We start from the raw sequence: 17407 nt of genomic DNA, 5'->3' as shown, positions 1-17407 counted from the left end.
CTCCAAAGAACAGAGAGGACCCTGATGACTATCACTACTATTATTATTATCTTGATCAAAATAAGATAAGGTCAAGTCTGGTTGAATTAAATAAGGTTTTTTTAGTTCTTTCGGTGACTCTAACCCTATGCTAGGAATTATGAGGATTTAAAAAGAAGCTGAATTCATAAGTAAACTCAAGTTTAAGTCTATATAGATGTAAAAAACAAAAAACAAGCACTTGAAGACAATAGAGAATTAAATACAAAATCGTGTGGTTAAGCATACAGATGCTGTAGGAGATGTGAAAGGCAAGCATATTGTGAGCTAGGATACACGCTGAGGTGAGAACTGAGCTGAATCTTGAATGATGGGTATAATTTGGATGAGGTAAGAGATGAGGCGTGAGGGCATTACAGTGGGACAGTTACATGATTAACAACAGTAATGATAATATTATTGAGTGCTTACTAAACATGAGCCAATTAACATATATTAGCTCATCACGCATATAATGATTCTATACCACAGGTGCCCAGTTCCCACAGTGATTAATACAAGGGCAAGAGATCAAATTCCAGGATCGAACAACTCCAGAGCCACTCTTCATGAGTCATAAAATGAACACAATGAACGTGGGAGATAATTAGGCACATGAGTGTCTACAGAAAGTTGTATGCATGAAACGGTGCATAAAGAGCTCCACGAGGCCAGGGAACAGCGTTTTGTCTGGCAAGTAATAAGAAACTGATGCAGGTTCTTTTGCAGAAGAGAGACTAAATTAATTCAAGAAATTAATTTTTCAAATTAATTTTTGTGTAACACATACACAAAAATCAAGATGAACAGGACAACCTCATTTCTGTTTAAATATATGTTTTGAAGGATATGTTAAAAATACCAAGCATGGTTATTCGTAGGAGTCTAATTTTTTATTTGTGGCTCATTTCTGGATAACTTGTATTACTCTTTAAAACAAAAACAAAACTAGTATTACTTTAAAAATAGAAAAATAAAATCCCTCTTCAGATTTAAGTGTAACACAGGATGAAAAGAGTGAAACTGCAGCCAAAAACTCCAGTCTGTGAGTTACAACAGAAGAGCAGGGGGTGGGGGGCGTGCTGCCTGAGGACAATGGGAGCTCAAAGAGAAGACACAAGAACACAAAAGACAGTAAATATGCAATAGTTCCCAGGCAAACCCGCAAATGTCTGATATAAACTTAAACCTTGAACAGATCCACAGGCACATCATTCAGTGACATTCCTTTAGGGGCCTGACGGGGGCACATACTTACAGTTGACTTTATTTATGTTGCCTTGAATTTCAGCTTGAGTGAGCAGTTCCTCATAAACGTCCCTTTCTCTCTCAGAGCTTTCTGTCTGAAGATGAATAAAAGGTGTAGCTAAATTAGCTGAGGTCTCTAGGAAGACCACAGAAATACACGTGTGTTCCTCTCCCACCACGACAGAGTCAAGAACAAGGAAGGGTGTAGCTTAAAATCCTTAATAAAGAACAAAGTAGAATGCTACCTGATTGTTACCAAAAACATAAAAAGGAGATCCACTCATAAATAACAAGCTCAAGGGGTTCTTCCAGAATCCGGCAGGAGACTGGTGAACCCTGCCCTGTTCATCTGGAAGCCTGAATCCTTGTCTCAGACTAGATCTCAGAGCCTCTCACAGGTTTGCACACCATTCAAGAAGAAAGTAGATGTCAAAACAGAATCTAATACTGAAAGACTACATATTGGTAACTCCATTTCATTTATATAAAATTCCAAAAAAGGTAAGCTAAAGTGATAGAAAATAGACCTGGAGTTGCTGGGGTCAGGGGTGGACAGAGGGAGGCAGTAGAGGTTGACTCTGAAAGGGAGATATGGGAACTTTGTGGGTGGTGGTCACATATCTGTACACACTGGTCAAAACTCATCAAACTGTACACTTTACATGGTTGGCTTTTATTATATGTCAATTAATATCTCAATAAAACTGATCTTTAAAATGGAGTCATATTAAATAATGAAAGACTAAATCAGTTGTGAAAAGTGAAAGTCGCTCAGATGTGTTTGACTCTTTGTGATCCCCGTGGAATACAGTCCATGGAATTCTCCAGGCCAGAATACTGGAGTGGGTAGCCCTTCCCTTCTCCAGGGGATCTTCCCAACCCAGCGATCAAACCCAGGTCTCCCACACTGCAGGTGGATTCTTTACTAGCTAGGCCACCAGGGAAGCCTAAGAATACTGGAGTGGGTAGCCTATCCCTTCTCCAGCAGATCTTCCTGATGCAGGAATTGAACTGGGGTCTCCTGCATTGCAGGCAGCTTCTTTACCAGCTGAGCTACCACGGAAGCCCCTGTAGATCAATAAAAAAGAGCAAATGTTCCATTTTTACCCTGTTTTTAGCATTTGCCATTTTGTCCTGTTTGGCCTGGTAAAGTATATCCTGGTAGGTAGAGGCCAAGCATTCTTCAAGATTCACAAGCATGGCATTGGGATTTTTCAAAGCTGTGAAGGTGTCAGCTGGAATTCTGTGGTCAATAGCTTCATTAATGGCAATAACAGCCGCATGTACTGAAAAAAAGAATTCAAAACACAGAACACTGAGGTTATATAAAGTAAAGGATGTGCATTACACATTCAAACACGGCAATCCCCCAGGACAGACAGAGGCTGCTTTTCAAGAGGGGTTAGAGGAATCTTGTGAGCCCTGTCTTTTCCCTAACACACAAAGTCACAGCTCTGCCTATAATCCATATCTGGGATCATGGGGAAAACAAAGTCACAGCTCTGCCTATAATCCATATCTGGAATCATGGGGAAAACATTCAGTAAGGGACTTTGCAGGGAGCATCGAGCATTTGTTATGGAAATGTTCACCCATTATTAATTATCATGTAAACACCATTAGAAGATAAGAAACTTAAAAAAGGCATTGAAATGTAGAATTTGCTTTCTAGTGCTTTTAATCAAAATTATTTTATTTTTTATCACTTATTTCCAAATAACAGCATAGACAACTGTATAGCAGTGTTTGAAACTATATCTACTGACCTAAAGAAAGAACTAAGTGTTAGTCACTCAGTCATGTCTGACTCTTTGCAACTCCATGGACAGTAGCCCACCAGGCTCTTCTGTCCCTGGGGATTCTCCAGGCAAGAATACTGGAGAGGGTTGCCATTCCCTTCTCCAGGGGATCTTCCCTACCCAGGGATCAAACTGGGATCTCCTGCATTGCAAGGAGACTCTCTCTTTACTGTCTGAGCCACTAGACACTTGCTGGCAAAATTCCTCATGTCCAAGACCACCATTCGGAGAAGGCAGTGGCACCCCACTCCAGTACTCTTGCCTGGAAAATCCCATGGATGGAGGAGCCTGGTAGGCTGCAGTCCATGCGGTCGCTAAGAGTTGGACACGACTGAGCAACTTCACTTTCACGCATTGGAGAAGGAAATGGCAACCCACTCCAGTGTTCTTGCCTGGAGAATCCCAGGGACGGGGGAGCCTAGTGGGCTGCCGTCTGTGGGGTCGCACAGAGTCGGACATGACTGAAGTGACTTAGCAGCAGCAAGACCACCATTACAGTATTAATCACTGAAAGCAGTAGCAACAACTCCATTTGAACCCATGAGATCACTCTCTTCTTACATGCGGCTTCATCCACTGACAGCTCATTAGCCAGAATACCCCCAATCTTGCTAAAGGCAGGCATCTGAATCCCATACTTCTCCAGTTCAATCTTCATGTTGTTGATTTCTTCTTCTACAGGAAAGAATTAAGACCCAAAGGTGAGCACCTTTTCAGAACTTAGAAGGAAACAGATTCCTTAACCACAAAATGTACTGGATAAAATGATATCTAACTCTTAGGGTTGTTATAAGGATTTAAATAAGATAATATTAATACATGGAAACCACTTAACCTGATATCTGGTATATAATATGCATTCAATAGACAGAGGAACTATTACTAGTGCTATCAAGAGCATCAGAAATAACCATAACATGAGAATGGCTCTATAGAGAATAGTTTTCCAAACTGCTACTAATGGCATTTCCTCTAATGAACTTATGAATGGAGCAGCTTTAAAGGGACCGCAAACAAGAAGTGAATCACAAGCCAGTTATCTTAGTCTTTATAATCCAAGTCACTAGCTACTACTAAACAATTTTGTGTCTAAGGCCAGAAGCAAATGATAAAGAAAACAACATGTTAAGGTTTGGCCCTTGCCCCAAGGGTCTGGGGAACAACTTCCCTGGAAGAAAAAATATCATAGATAAAAGCTGTATTACCAATTTTTAAACCTCCAAGGCCTATAAAATAATCACCTGTTCAAAAAGATTTCAGTCTATTTTACCCTTCACCAATATTCCCCCTATTCTTTTTCTCCCCAAGCCCCCATCTCTTCAAGGATTTGACTATAGCAAATATACACAGAAACACCCACCCAAATAAACTAAAGTTTTAAAATTAGTAAATTGTCATCTTTGTATCATCTCACCCCTCTACCCCCACCACCACCACTTCGTTTGCCTACAAATGGTGCTCACTGGAAGGGAAAGGGAAAGACTGTCATAAAGTTTTTCTCACTGTATGTGAACATTTAGTATTAGATGTTAATATTCTCTCTAATTTAGATATAAGAAAACAGAGACTTCTCAAGCACACCATGTCATAACTGAGAGAACAGAGCCTGAAACCCCAAGTCCCGTGTTCCTTCCACCACACCAAGAGAAGCAGGTTCCTCGTGCTTTTTTTTTAATCTCTGCTGGCACAGTGTTTTTAAAGCCCCACATCTTTAAGATTGGAACAGTTGACTCTCCAGGCTATTTCCACATAAATCAAGCACTTCCTGCCAGGTCTGGAACTTCTTACCTGTGAAGTCAACCTTTCCATACAGGTCTTGAATCTGAGGAGCCAGGCCTAGTTTGAACAGGTACAAACTAGAAGACATAATAGACAAAAGAGTCAGGACTCCCAGCTGGATGTTCTGCTGCTCTAAAGTCAAAGGGGAAAACCAGCATAAAGAACAGAAGCATTCTGAACACGGAGACTCCCAGGACTCTGCCATATTACACTCAGCAGCTATGATACTTTATCTCAGAGTTTTCTTTTAGTTTTATGTAACAAGGAGGTCCTTAAAAGTCACATAATGTAATGCAAAAAGCACTGGGCTGGGAATCAGGAGACACAAGTTTAAGTCCTAGCTCCAGGACAAATCCAATAAGCAATCAGACATTAATATAAATGTTAATATAACAAATATAAGTGAAGTCTCTTCACTTCTGTTTAACTTCCTGTGATCAGTAAGTTTTAAGTAAAAAGACATTTTAGAAAAGTCTCATGAAAATGACTCAGATAGCAAATCTTACTTAAGCTGAATTCATATTACTGGTAGAAGAGTTTAATTCAGGTAATTTAAGAGTTTTACATAAAGTATATGTCATAAATCTTTACTCTTTAAATAAAAATCTCCTAGACTCTAAGCCCCATGAAGTCAGGGTCAATAAAAGTCTTGTTTACCAGTGGCCTACCCAGAGCCTGACATATATTAATAAATAATAATCAATATTTCACAGATGGATGGATGTCTATAAATATGAATCAGATTAACCAGAGACTAAGGCTCTACCAGCTCAGAATAAATTAGATCAGAAAACCACTCCACAGGGATTAACATGAGCAAGACATTGACAGTCCAGTAATGAGAGGAAATAAAAAATACCTAAGAAACAAACCACAGAAACTCAACAGAGTAGCCTACAGCATTTGCAGATCATCTCTACATCTCAATGTTATCTAAATACAAACATGTATCACGTACACTGCATTCACAAAACTGATCAGCATCCAAACTGTATAAGACAAACCCAAACGCATAATCTTAAAAAAATCAAGTATTTTGAAAACATATTAGAATACATACATCCACAATAACCAATCATTTTCTCAGGTAAGTACAAATACAAATGATACATATACAATTACAGGCTTTTCTTTACAATAAAATGCTCGAGATGGAAATAAAGTTCCTCTCTCCAAAGATTTTACATTATTCAATACAGTTTCCAAAGTCAAATAGCTAGTAACTTTCTGGACATGTAATATGCTTCTTCATGTACTTTCCCTGTGCAGTATGCATTCTAAATTAGTAAAAATATTTTTCTCCAGAAACTTCTTCCTCTTTTATTTCTACTGTAGAACAAGAAAGTGGTTGCCACACTTCAACAAAAGCTTGAGCATGTTACTTTCACAGCCCCAACAAGAGTGAGTTCCTAACGTCTTCAGTGATGATCAAAGGCGTCACAATGCTATCACCAGTTGCTGTAAAAAGCAGAGAAGGGAAGCCGAAAGCAGATGGGCATCATCTCGCTTTTACCTCATTTTAATTATTAGGAATATTTTAAGGACATGCTGGAACTATAAATGGAATCATAATAGCCACTTGGGTCCTCTTATTCAGCCTCAAAAGCACTTAACCTCACAGCTAAAACTAAAAAATCCTAACAATAAACATCACTTTCAGTTTTTGTTCCTGGCCTCCTGTGCTTGCTTTCACAAATAAGCTATCAGCTAGCTACCTATCACAATCAGCCTGTAATTGAGTTCAGATTTCTTTTCTTTTTTTTCCTATTTAAGTTATACTCTATAGCAATGAGGAGAAGAAGCTTGTGTCAGCCTATCTGGATTCTGATTATCATCAATGACTGTGAAAGTGAAAGAAAGTGAAAGTGAAGTCTCTCAATCGTGTCTACTCTTTGCGACCCCTATGGACTGTAGCCCACCAGGCTCCTCCATCCATGGAATTTTCTAGGCAAGAGTACTGAAGTGGGTTGCCATTTCCTTCTCCAAGGGATCTTCCTAACCCAGGGATCAAACCCGGGTCTCCCGCATTGCAGGCAGATGCTTTACCATCTGAGCCACCAGGGAATACAAATCAATGACTGTAGAGTAACCTATGAAAGAAATCACTGTGCTAATCTCAAAGATCACTAACAAATGCTCTTCAACACAGCAGCTGATGAAGAAACAGACTCTAGTACAGGCCCACATCCCTTACCTAAATTCTCTGGGCCAAATATTAATTTAGGATTTCTCAGAAAAGTTGTACAGTGTATGCAGCATTATAAAACACCCCCAACAAGTCTTGGGGAAGCACCCCTAATCAAATACATTTACCTTTTCTGCAGAAAAACATATGAATAATCACATTAAGTAGATATACATTCTAAGTAATCTCAATTAATACTGATCAGATCTTGCCAACAAATGAGTTTGAACTGAACCAAAACTCACAGAGTTTTTAGCATGTTTTTCTTAAATTTAAGATAAAGGATTATGGGCCAATTTAACACCAAAGTGAATTCTTAAAAAGATAAAGCATGTGGGTAGGGAATGGAAAGGAAGTATACAAATACATCTGGAAAAATGGAGAAGTAGGGTCTTATCTGAGAGTGGAGTGTAACCTACAAGAGTAATTTAGTCTGACTGAAGTACAGTGACTACCTCAGGAATAACACCAGCCAAGACCTGGGGGCGGGGGGAGGCGGGGAACAGATGACAGGAAGGGGGAAAACAAGGAGATAATGCTTCTTTATCACTGTTGATCCAAAAGGGAAAGAGTGCCTCACCCAAAACAGGTAGGTAAAGTGAGGGAGCCACCTTGAACACTGCCCTGTGAGGGTAAACAAGAGCCTCAAGCACTTAGAAATACTTCCTACGTATTATCAAGAGTGGCCAAGCCACCCCTCAGGAAAAACAATGTAAGGGAGGAAAGAAATCGTAAATCACCAACCAGGACACACTGCTGTGTATATACTTTCTAAGCACGAACTGCCTATTGAAGAGAAATGGAGAACAATAGCAGGCTTCCTCCCTTTCTCATTCTGATTCCATCATGAGAAAGGCACAGTTAGTTCTTCAGTCTCTCTTCAGGGGATGTAAGGGCCTGGGACCCAGGTTATAAGGCAGAGAGTCGTAGCTACAGACCTAGCAGAGAGGAACTCTGCCAGCTTAGCTTCTCTGCCTGCCAACTTCAGATATCCATGGTGGGTACTGCCTTCACAAGATTATCAACATTGACAGACCTCATGGAACACTGAGCCAACCACAACACTTAGAATTAATCTGATTTTAGCTCAGACATATACATCTGAAATGGCTACATTCTGAAAATTCTCTGATTTATCACCTATTCCTAAACAATGTTTTTAAATCCTCATTTTACCATTGTTTGTCCAACATTATGCTATGTACCTTTGAGAGAAAAAAAAAGTAAGGCATGACTTCTGTCACTAAGATGCTAATAAATATAATAGGAAGAAAAGACATGAAAGAAGGAATATATAACTAAACACACACAAAAAACAAACAAACAAACAAAATCCAGAGGCTTAGAAAAAGATAAAAGCTGTCATTATTGGAGAAACTTCACCAAGAAAGTGAGAACTGAACTGAAACTTGACTGGATAAGCAGAGACAAACATGAAGAGCCCTTTGATAAAGACAAAGTACCATTTCCTTTTTCACTGACAGGGCACAAATTACCCCCTTGGGCTGGAGAAAGGGAGGGAGATTTGTTATAATGTATAATTTGGACACACACATTTATTGTGGTTATATATTAGGCATCTAAGTACTAACAACACAAAGATAAAAAACAAAGGAAATACTTCTTGCCCCTAAGGAGTCCACAAGATAGCCAAGCACAAAGAGTAACCAGAGGACAATGTAACAAGTAAGATAAGTGGAGTGAGAGGTATGGTACAAAATGCTAAAGGAGCAGGAAGATGGTAAGTAGCTAATTCTGCTTCAGAAGGAAAAAGTAAGAGAAGATACTTATAGCAGGATTCTGAGGTGGCACCCGGGGAAGAGCATAGGTTAAACCAGTGAGAAAAGGGCATTTCAGGCAGAGGAAACAGCAGAACCAAAGGCATGAGATACTAGAGCACAGATACACGGGAGGGAACGACTAGAGGTGACACTACAAAGGAATCATCAAAGCATTTTATGAAGTGTCTGGTAAGATGAAGCCTGTTTTGGAAAGACAGCTCTGAATCCAGCATAACAGATGGACCAGAAGGTAGAGAGCCTAGGGAGGGAACCTCTGAAGGGGTTAATGCATCCATCAGTCCACACAAGAGGTCTACCAGCCCTCAGTTACATTCTCTCTTTTATGGGTTTCTCGCTGATCTCAGTGATATCCAGGGTGTGGCACACATTTGATCAAGAAACTGGAGACAGCAGGCTTCTTGTACAACATTACATTCATATATACAATTAACATTTATTAGGTGCATATACAGGATGCTATATAAAAAGAACAGCCCAAGCTAAAAGAAAAGAAAATCTCATACTCAATGTTCCTTCTTATACTCACCCACTTGTATCACCTTCTGGTTTAGTCCTATGGCCATCCAGTAAATCTGAGCCACTCTGAAATACTAGACTACCAGCACCTACTCCCCTCCCATCCCTCCCCTCAGACAGATCACCTCCTCCCTCCAATTTAGTACTGTGTTCCTTCTAAGGGCTGAGGACCTGAAATCAAGTCATCTTCCAAATTTACTATGAAACTGAGAAAAAAAATTATACCTTGTTTCAATTCCTATTTATTATATTTGCATTGTCATAAAAATTATTTAAGGAACAAATGACTTGTCAAGGTCCTAGATAACTAAACAAATTATCAATCAACCATTTGATAATTGCTGGTACTATGTTACCAATCAGTATCAAGACATAGAGTATTACGTTCAGAAAGACTCACAAACTTAGAGAACGAACTTATGGTTGCTGAGGTGGAAAGACGGGGGGACGGTATAGTTCGGGAGCTTGGGATGGACATGTACACACTGCTATATTTAAAATGGGTAACCAACAAGGACCTACTGTATATATAGCACATGGAACTCTGCTCAATGTTATGTGGTGGCTTGGATGGGACAAAGGTTTGAGGGAAAATGAATACATGTATATGCATGGGTGAGACCCTTCACGTTCACCTAAAACTATGACAACATTGTTAATTGGCTATACTCCACTATTGAATAAAGAGTTTAGAAAAAGACACAGTGTATTTTGTAATTCAGTTTACCAGGTTGAAAAAAATGGTAAACAATAAGTTTTCAAATATATAGTTTTTTATAACTTTAAGAGATTTTAATTTAAAAGAAAGGGGCTATATCTCAAATGAAATGCACAGTTCAGAGAGATATGGCTGACATAATAATGTTACATTAATTTCAAGTGTATAGCATAATATGATCACCATAGTAAGTCTAGTTAACTTCCATTACCACACATAATTAAAATTTTTCTTCTTCTAATGAGAACTTTTATGATCTACTCTCTTAGCCACTTTCAAATACATAATACAGTATTATTAACTATAGTTACCATGGTGTACCTTACATTCCCAGGACCTGTTTATTTTATAACAGGGAGTTTGTACCTTTTGACCACCTTCACTCATTTCACCCCCTCCCAAATCCCCACCTCTGGCAACTACCAATCTGTGTTCTATATCTATACACTGCTTATTCTACCAAGAAAACCCGATTACCTCAGTGCATGAATACAGTAGATACATCTTGGCATGTTCTTTCGATCATAGATGTCTGTAGTTTCTGGATAAAAGATCTAAGGATAAATAAAAGAAATAGATTCAGGTATGCATTCATTTGGTTTCATTAATCATTCACCAGCCATCAGTAATACAAGTAAAACTTTGGACAATTAGAAAAGATCGTCAGTGTTTCGCAAATAACTTCATTAGGGTGAACAGACAATTCATCATAAGCAATGTAAGGAATCAACCTTACTAATGTAGGAATCAACCCTGAATATTCATTGGAAGGAATTCATTGGAAGCTGAACCTGGCTACCTGACGCTAAGAGCTGACTCACTGGAAAAGACCCTCATGCTGAGAAAGATTGAAGGCAAAGGAGAAGGGGGTGGCAGCAGAGGAAGAGATGGTTAGATAGCATCACTGACTCAATGGACATGAATTTGAGCAAACTCCAGGAGACAGTGAAAGACAGGGAAACCTGGCTTGCTGCAGTCCATGGGGTCGCAGAGCTGGACACGACTGAGCACCACCACCACTCCCACAATACCTATGGCTCCCAATAGGAAAGAACTGTGCTGCAAAAGAGAGACGGGATGTACCAGAATCATCTCTTTTGATAATTTTTAAAACTTTATATGCTCATTTCCTAAGACTAAAATGTCTTCCCCTGAACAGTGAAAATCATGGTCAAAGTCAGTCATCCTTCCCCCAAAATATTACAGAATCCATTTTAGAAAGTAATAGAAAAACAAGGTTGGTTAGATAGGACAGAGACAGATTATGAGGACTTTGACAGTCAGACCAGTTTGAACTTGATATGCAGGCCTCAGAGAAGTCCTAGCTTTGAAGCCAAAGCTAAAAATGGAGCCTCAGGAAGATCTGACTGCAGACAAGACACAGAATACAGTGAATAGTGAAGAGATTGAAGCTGGAGAAACCAGGCTGGGAGGTTGTTTCAACAGATAAAACAGACATTGCAAACAACTGAGGAGGGGAAAGACTCTGTTTAGGAGTCCAAGGAAACTCCAAGGCTTTGAGCCTGGATGACTGGGAAAATGATGACATGGTACCACTTACACAGAGGAGAAGTTCACTTGGGAAAAAAGGTAGGTTTAGTTTTAGATACGAGAAAGTCCAAGAGACAGAAAGCTATCCACAGAGAAATGTCGAGTAGCCAATTGAAGACGCTGTGTTTATCGTAAAGCAAAGAGTCTTCAAAACAACTGAAACCATGAGAATAAGACAATGTAGCTAAAAACAGAACTGCGTCTTAAGGAATGCCCACTAGGACACAGAGGGTAGAAAAGCTGAAGAAAACAGAGGACTATCAGGCAGATTAAAAACAATTTTAAAAAGCAAAAACAATAACATGTTTCATGGAGGAGCTGGCAAGCAGCACCAATTATAATAAAGAGTCAAGTGGATAAAAACTGAAAAATTATCATATTAAGTCTCTGTAATTAGTTTGTATGTACCACATAAAGAGATTAGGAAAGACATTCCAATAAAACTATGTATGTGTTGATATATGGCAGAAACCAACACAATATTGTAAATCAATCATCATCCAACTAAAAATAAATAAATTTTAAAAAATACTATATAGGTATTGTCAATTATTGATCACACATTATATTATGGGCAAAACACATTTTTTAGGCTAAGTATCTTTAGTCTACATTACTCTGAAATCTTCTGGACTTAAATCCTACAGAGCAAGGCTAATAGCCATGTGCTCAGTCACTTCAGCTGTGTCCGACTCTGTGACCCCATGGACTGTAGCCCACCAGGCTCCTCTGTCCATGGGAACTCTCCAGGCAAGAATACTGGAGTGGGTTGCCATTCCCTTCTCCAATTGTTCTGACAGGCTTTGGGGAATTCTGTTTGTCAAGACTGTAGTTCAGGACAATGCACTACTGTTAGTAAACAAAAAAGGTAATAAAATTAAATTATTAAAAAGGCATTTTTGTAGTAAAAATACTGTTAGCAAAAGCAATTATTAACAAAGCTCTTAGTATCATTCAAAAAGGTTAAACTGTCATTGCCCATTGGGCATAGTATATAAAAAACAGGAACAGGAAGTTACAGGTGGGCAGAAAGGCCTAGTGGCTGTAAGAACGTGACGTACTGCATTTCCTGACATGTGTGGGGCTTAATTCTCAAATGTACCAGTGCAGGGAAGAGAGCTTCAGCACTTTGCTCTGAACAAAAGAGGACACAAGCTAGTAGTCTTCAGCCAAGACGCAGCTCTGAGTTACACTCAATTCAACAGGCGTGTGTGCGACAGTGAGCTGAGCACTCCGCAAAATGCCAAATGCTCATTTCCCAGTGGCTTCAGCCACCTTCTGATACTCTACATTTCTTCTGAATCTTTCTTTGGTTACAAAAATTTAGACTCCACAGGAAAGTATAAATAGAATGAAAACCACCCCCTTAACTCCATCACACAGAAATGAAAACTATTTCTGTCTGCGGATTTTTCCCAAGAACACTCTATTTTTAGACAAAAATCGTGACCTCATCTAAGCAAGAACACAAACTTGTATAATCTTAGCCTGATTTTATTTTTCACTTAACACACCACAGTTAGGTATACAGAATGACATTATCCTTTTTCAACGGCAGCGGTAGTATTTGACGGGCTGTAACATGGTTAATACCTGGAGTGAAGGAACATGTGGTTTGCTATCAATTTTTTATATCATAAGCAATGCTGGAAAGCCTTACACAATATTTTTTTGTGCTTGTCTAATTTTTTTTCTTTTTTTATGTTGAGCTGGTGGGGTGTGGGTAGGGATAAATTCCTAGAAGAATTCTTAAGTCACAGGACTGTGGGGGTGGGGGAAATAAAAGCTGTCCTTGCCTGTAACGGTGATACTACATCACGGCCTCTCTGGCTATTCAAGGCAGGACTGGGTAGCTAGTTGTATGATCACCAGCCAGGTCAGTGATGCTCTTGCTTTCTGTACATCGCCTGCTCAACCAGTCCCTGCTTCACCTATACCTTATTCATATGACTGACATTCCCTCTTAACTGTACAGCCTGATCAGCAAATGCTAGTGGCTGTTCTAATCTTTAGATCAGAATGGCTCCACGATGCTAGTTTATCAAAGGGAAGACTTCTGCTCGAGGGGCCAAGAGGGACGTGCTCCCTTGCTGCTTTCCCTGGGCCAAAGTAAGTGGTAAACAACCCCCTATCTGCACCACCAACAGCAAAGACTGCTGCCATGTTCTGCCTGCTGTCTACGAGCCACGGCAGGGTGTTACTCCAGAGCTTGCTCCAGACACAAAAGATCCCCTATCCAATAAACCAGGGATGTCTCTGTTGCTGTCTCTGGGCTCTTCCTTCAGTCTCAAAGCTGGGCAACTACAAGGCTTGCCAGCCTGTGAGATGCAGCCCAACATTCGCGGTAGCAATTTCACTAAGAGCAGCACTAAACAAACTCAGGAGCAAAAATGCTCAAAGATGCCTACTCCCATTATTAAAAGCACAGCCATGGACTTCCCTGGTGGCGCAGCAGATGATCTGCTTGCCAATGTATCAGACTCTGGTTTGATCTCTGGTCCAGGAAGATTCCACCTGTCATGGAGCAACTAAGCCTGTGTGCCACAACTACTGAGCCCTGTGGCCTAGAGCCCAGGAGCTCCACCTACTGAGCCCACATGCCGCACTATTGCAGCCCTCATGCCTAGAGCCTGCGCTCTGCAACAAAAGAAGCCACCACAGTAAGAAACCTCACACTCCAACTAGAGAGTAGCCCCTGCTCTCTGCAACTAGAGAAAGCTCGAGAGCAGCAACGAAGACTCAGTGCAGCCAAAAAAAAGAAGCTACAGCCATCATTCCAAACCCATGATGTAAAAGTTGAATACGTGTCACTCTTCTGCCATCAAGTATACCTCAGTAAAGCTGTCATAAAAACAAACTACAGCCATCACCAAGGCCAGCTATAAGAAGTAAACATTGCATGGCCTACACAGTCTGACATATAAAATAAACCCTTCATACTCCCCACAGATTCAGTTATTCAAAAGCTGGAAAACAATGTTTCTAAAATATTTCCTTATGTTTCCTAAAGTCAGACCTGAATGTAGCAATTCTGTGAACAAATAAAATCCACTGAATTGTGTACTTTAAAATGGTGAATTTCATGGCACGTGATTTTTTTTTTTTTTTTCCTGGCTACACCTCAAGGCTTGTAGGATCTTAGTTCCCCAAAAAGGGATTGAACCTGAATGTCCTGAGTCCTAACCACTGGACCACCAAGGAATTCCCTCATGGTATGTGAATTTTAACATTTATAATTTGGTGTAGTAAAAGTAAAGGACATCATAGGGAATTTCTCTAGGGTAAGGTGAAGCAGGATGAGAAATATAAAAGAAAAAGAACAAAGCTAATTCCTAAAACAAACTGGAGAGATCCTTTAGCATTTAAAAAAGAAAAAAAAAATTACACACACACAAATATATATATAAAACACCAATTGAGGATAATTTTATATGTTGAATGAGAACTGTTATACCAAAACAGCCAGAACTAAGCCAGAACTATGACTATCACATAAATTACCTTAGGCAATCCAATCTCACCCATGGCATTCAACCACTGAATCACGTTATCAGTATGTCTGAAGTGAAGGCCCGTTGCCTAGAACAAATAAAAGACCATTAGGCCCTGTTTGGCAATACTAAAGCAAATACTAAATAAAAACTCTCCTTGTAAAAGCTTCTCTGTGAGACTTCACATGGTCCCCTTAAACTTGAGGTCTATCTCTAGCATACGTTCACATTTAATCCCTAGAAGCCAAACCCACATCTCAGCTCTTAGTGAAGAACCATCTGGAGAATCTTCTGAATATGGTGTGCTCAACAGAACATGGTCTTTGGAATTCAATTATTCTGGATTCTGTTCCTTATGTGGCCATCTATTGGTGACATTGGGCAAGTCACTTCACCCTTTTGAGTCTGAGTTTCCCCATCTTTCATGGAGAAGGAAATGGCAACCCACTCCAGTATTCTTGCCTGGGTAATTCCATGGATAGAGGAGCCTGGCGGGTTACAGTCCATAGAGTCATAAAGAGTTGGGCATGACTTAGTGACTGACACTGTTACCCATCTTTAACGTCTACTTTATGTCTGTCAGAAAGATTAACTGAGAAAATGTACATAAAACACTCAATGTGGTGTCTGGAAGGCAGAAGATACTCCCAAATGAGGTTTTCTCATACTACACATACAAACGTCCCCCTCTAAACCTCTGCGCCTGTTGTTTTTTAGGAAGGCTTACTCTCAAGGCAGGTAGAGGAGCAGGCTAATTGCTTTTACTGCTGCCGCAGTCTCCAGGCCTCTCCTGTCTATCTGTTCTGCACACATTTTGTAGGTTCTCGACAGAACAACTCCGGAGGTATCTTCAGAATAACTACTTAGTTAACACTCCACATACAAATCTTTGCTTTTTAAAAAATTTTTAAATGAGGTTAGCATATTCTTTCTTTATTTTTTGACTGCACTGTGTGGCATGTGGGATCTTAGTTCCCCGACCAGGGATTGAACCCACACCCCCCTGCAGTGGAAGTATGGAGTCTTAACTCCTGGATCAGCAGAGAAGTCCCAAGTCTTTGCTTTTTGATGAGGCAAAGTTTCTATTTGGGATGTTAATTTTGGCTTAAGATCTATACTTTCCTCGTTTTCCTTCAAATTTCAACATAAAGCAAAAATCTCTCTTGACTCTGTCTTCATTCTTAATTCTCAGCTCTGACCCAGTTCTGACAGTTGACCCTTCACACATTTGCTCTTGGTTTTGCAATCTTCCTCTATCTTCTACACTCACCCTTTTCTAGATAAGAGCTCTTAGGAAAGCTCCCCACAGAAACTCTGTAGGCAATGGAATTTGGTCCTTGTCAACATCCCAACTTACTTAAGGTAGTCCTCTTTTTGAGGGTCCCAGGCCGCAAGAATCAAACACCCATCTCAATTTCCTGAAATCAGATCACTTTCCTACTTATCTTAAACTTGAATATCACGGGGTGATTTTCTCCCCTCCAAAGTTGCTAATGCTTTTAATTTGTCAACAAATCTCAGAGATTGATTAAAATTAAGGTAGTAATTTCCCTAGTTATTTCCTCTGCCTTCTAAGAAATAAAAAATTCATTAAGGACCATGAAAATTTCTCTATACAAATTACTCATTAGAATTGCACCAGGAATACGGTCAGCTCAAGTTCTTTTACTACTATATCTTGACTTTGCACTGAACTTTCTCCACTCTGCCAGGCATTTTATTTTGTTGGAACAAAGACATTTCCACTTATTTCTCAGTAACTCTTTCATGGGATAAAGGATAAACTTCTCTCTCTGCTTTATGGAAACTGAAGCACCACGCAGGGAAGGACTCACCTTGTATCTGGTCTGCTCTCGGTCATAGATCTTCTTCAGGGACACCACTTTAGGGGAGAAGAAGTTTCCCAGTTTGGCGAGGTAGACCCCATTCCTAAGCCCCTCTTCCAGTTCTGTGGTGGGAGGCAGATCTTCCCCAAGGCATGCTTCCATCCACCTGCACAGAAGGAGAGAGGACTTGAGAAAAGAGAGGGAAGGTCTGAACACGTTCCTCAGAGATCTCAAGCTTAATTTCCACTCTCCTTGGACAGGTTTATATCGAACATAGGCAACACTCTTTAAAGATTCAATTTCAGGGGCTTCCCTGGTGGCTAAGTGGTTAAAGCATCCACCTGCCAATTCAGGAGACACGGGTTTGATCCCTGATCTGGGAAGATTTCACATGACTCTGAGCAACTGAGCCTGTGCCCCACAACTACTGAGCCTGTGCTCTAGAACCTGGGAGCCGCAATTACTGAAGACCAA

The 17407-nt window shown here is 40.0% G+C and overlaps 1 protein-coding gene across 1 annotated transcript in view; it reads right to left on the bottom strand.

Annotated features, from left to right (window-relative positions):
• IQGAP1 (IQ motif containing GTPase activating protein 1) overlaps positions 1-17407 on the bottom strand; it is a 107096-nt gene that overhangs the window by 50824 nt on the left and 38865 nt on the right. The window contains exons 3-9 of the mRNA XM_006058277.3: positions 16943-17099; positions 15118-15195; positions 10543-10619; positions 4854-4921; positions 3627-3740; positions 2374-2552; positions 1277-1361 (exon numbers count right to left, since the gene is read on the bottom strand). Coding sequence (XP_006058339.1) covers positions 1277-1361; positions 2374-2552; positions 3627-3740; positions 4854-4921; positions 10543-10619; positions 15118-15195; positions 16943-17099 — 758 coding nt within the window. The remainder of the gene's footprint in view (positions 1-1276; positions 1362-2373; positions 2553-3626; positions 3741-4853; positions 4922-10542; positions 10620-15117; positions 15196-16942; positions 17100-17407) is intronic.

This window comes from Bubalus bubalis, chromosome 20, assembly GCF_019923935.1.
Source record: "Bubalus bubalis isolate 160015118507 breed Murrah chromosome 20, NDDB_SH_1, whole genome shotgun sequence".
NCBI classification, from domain to species: domain Eukaryota; kingdom Metazoa; phylum Chordata; class Mammalia; order Artiodactyla; family Bovidae; genus Bubalus; species Bubalus bubalis.
This window is presented reverse-complemented; position numbering and strand designations above follow the sequence as displayed.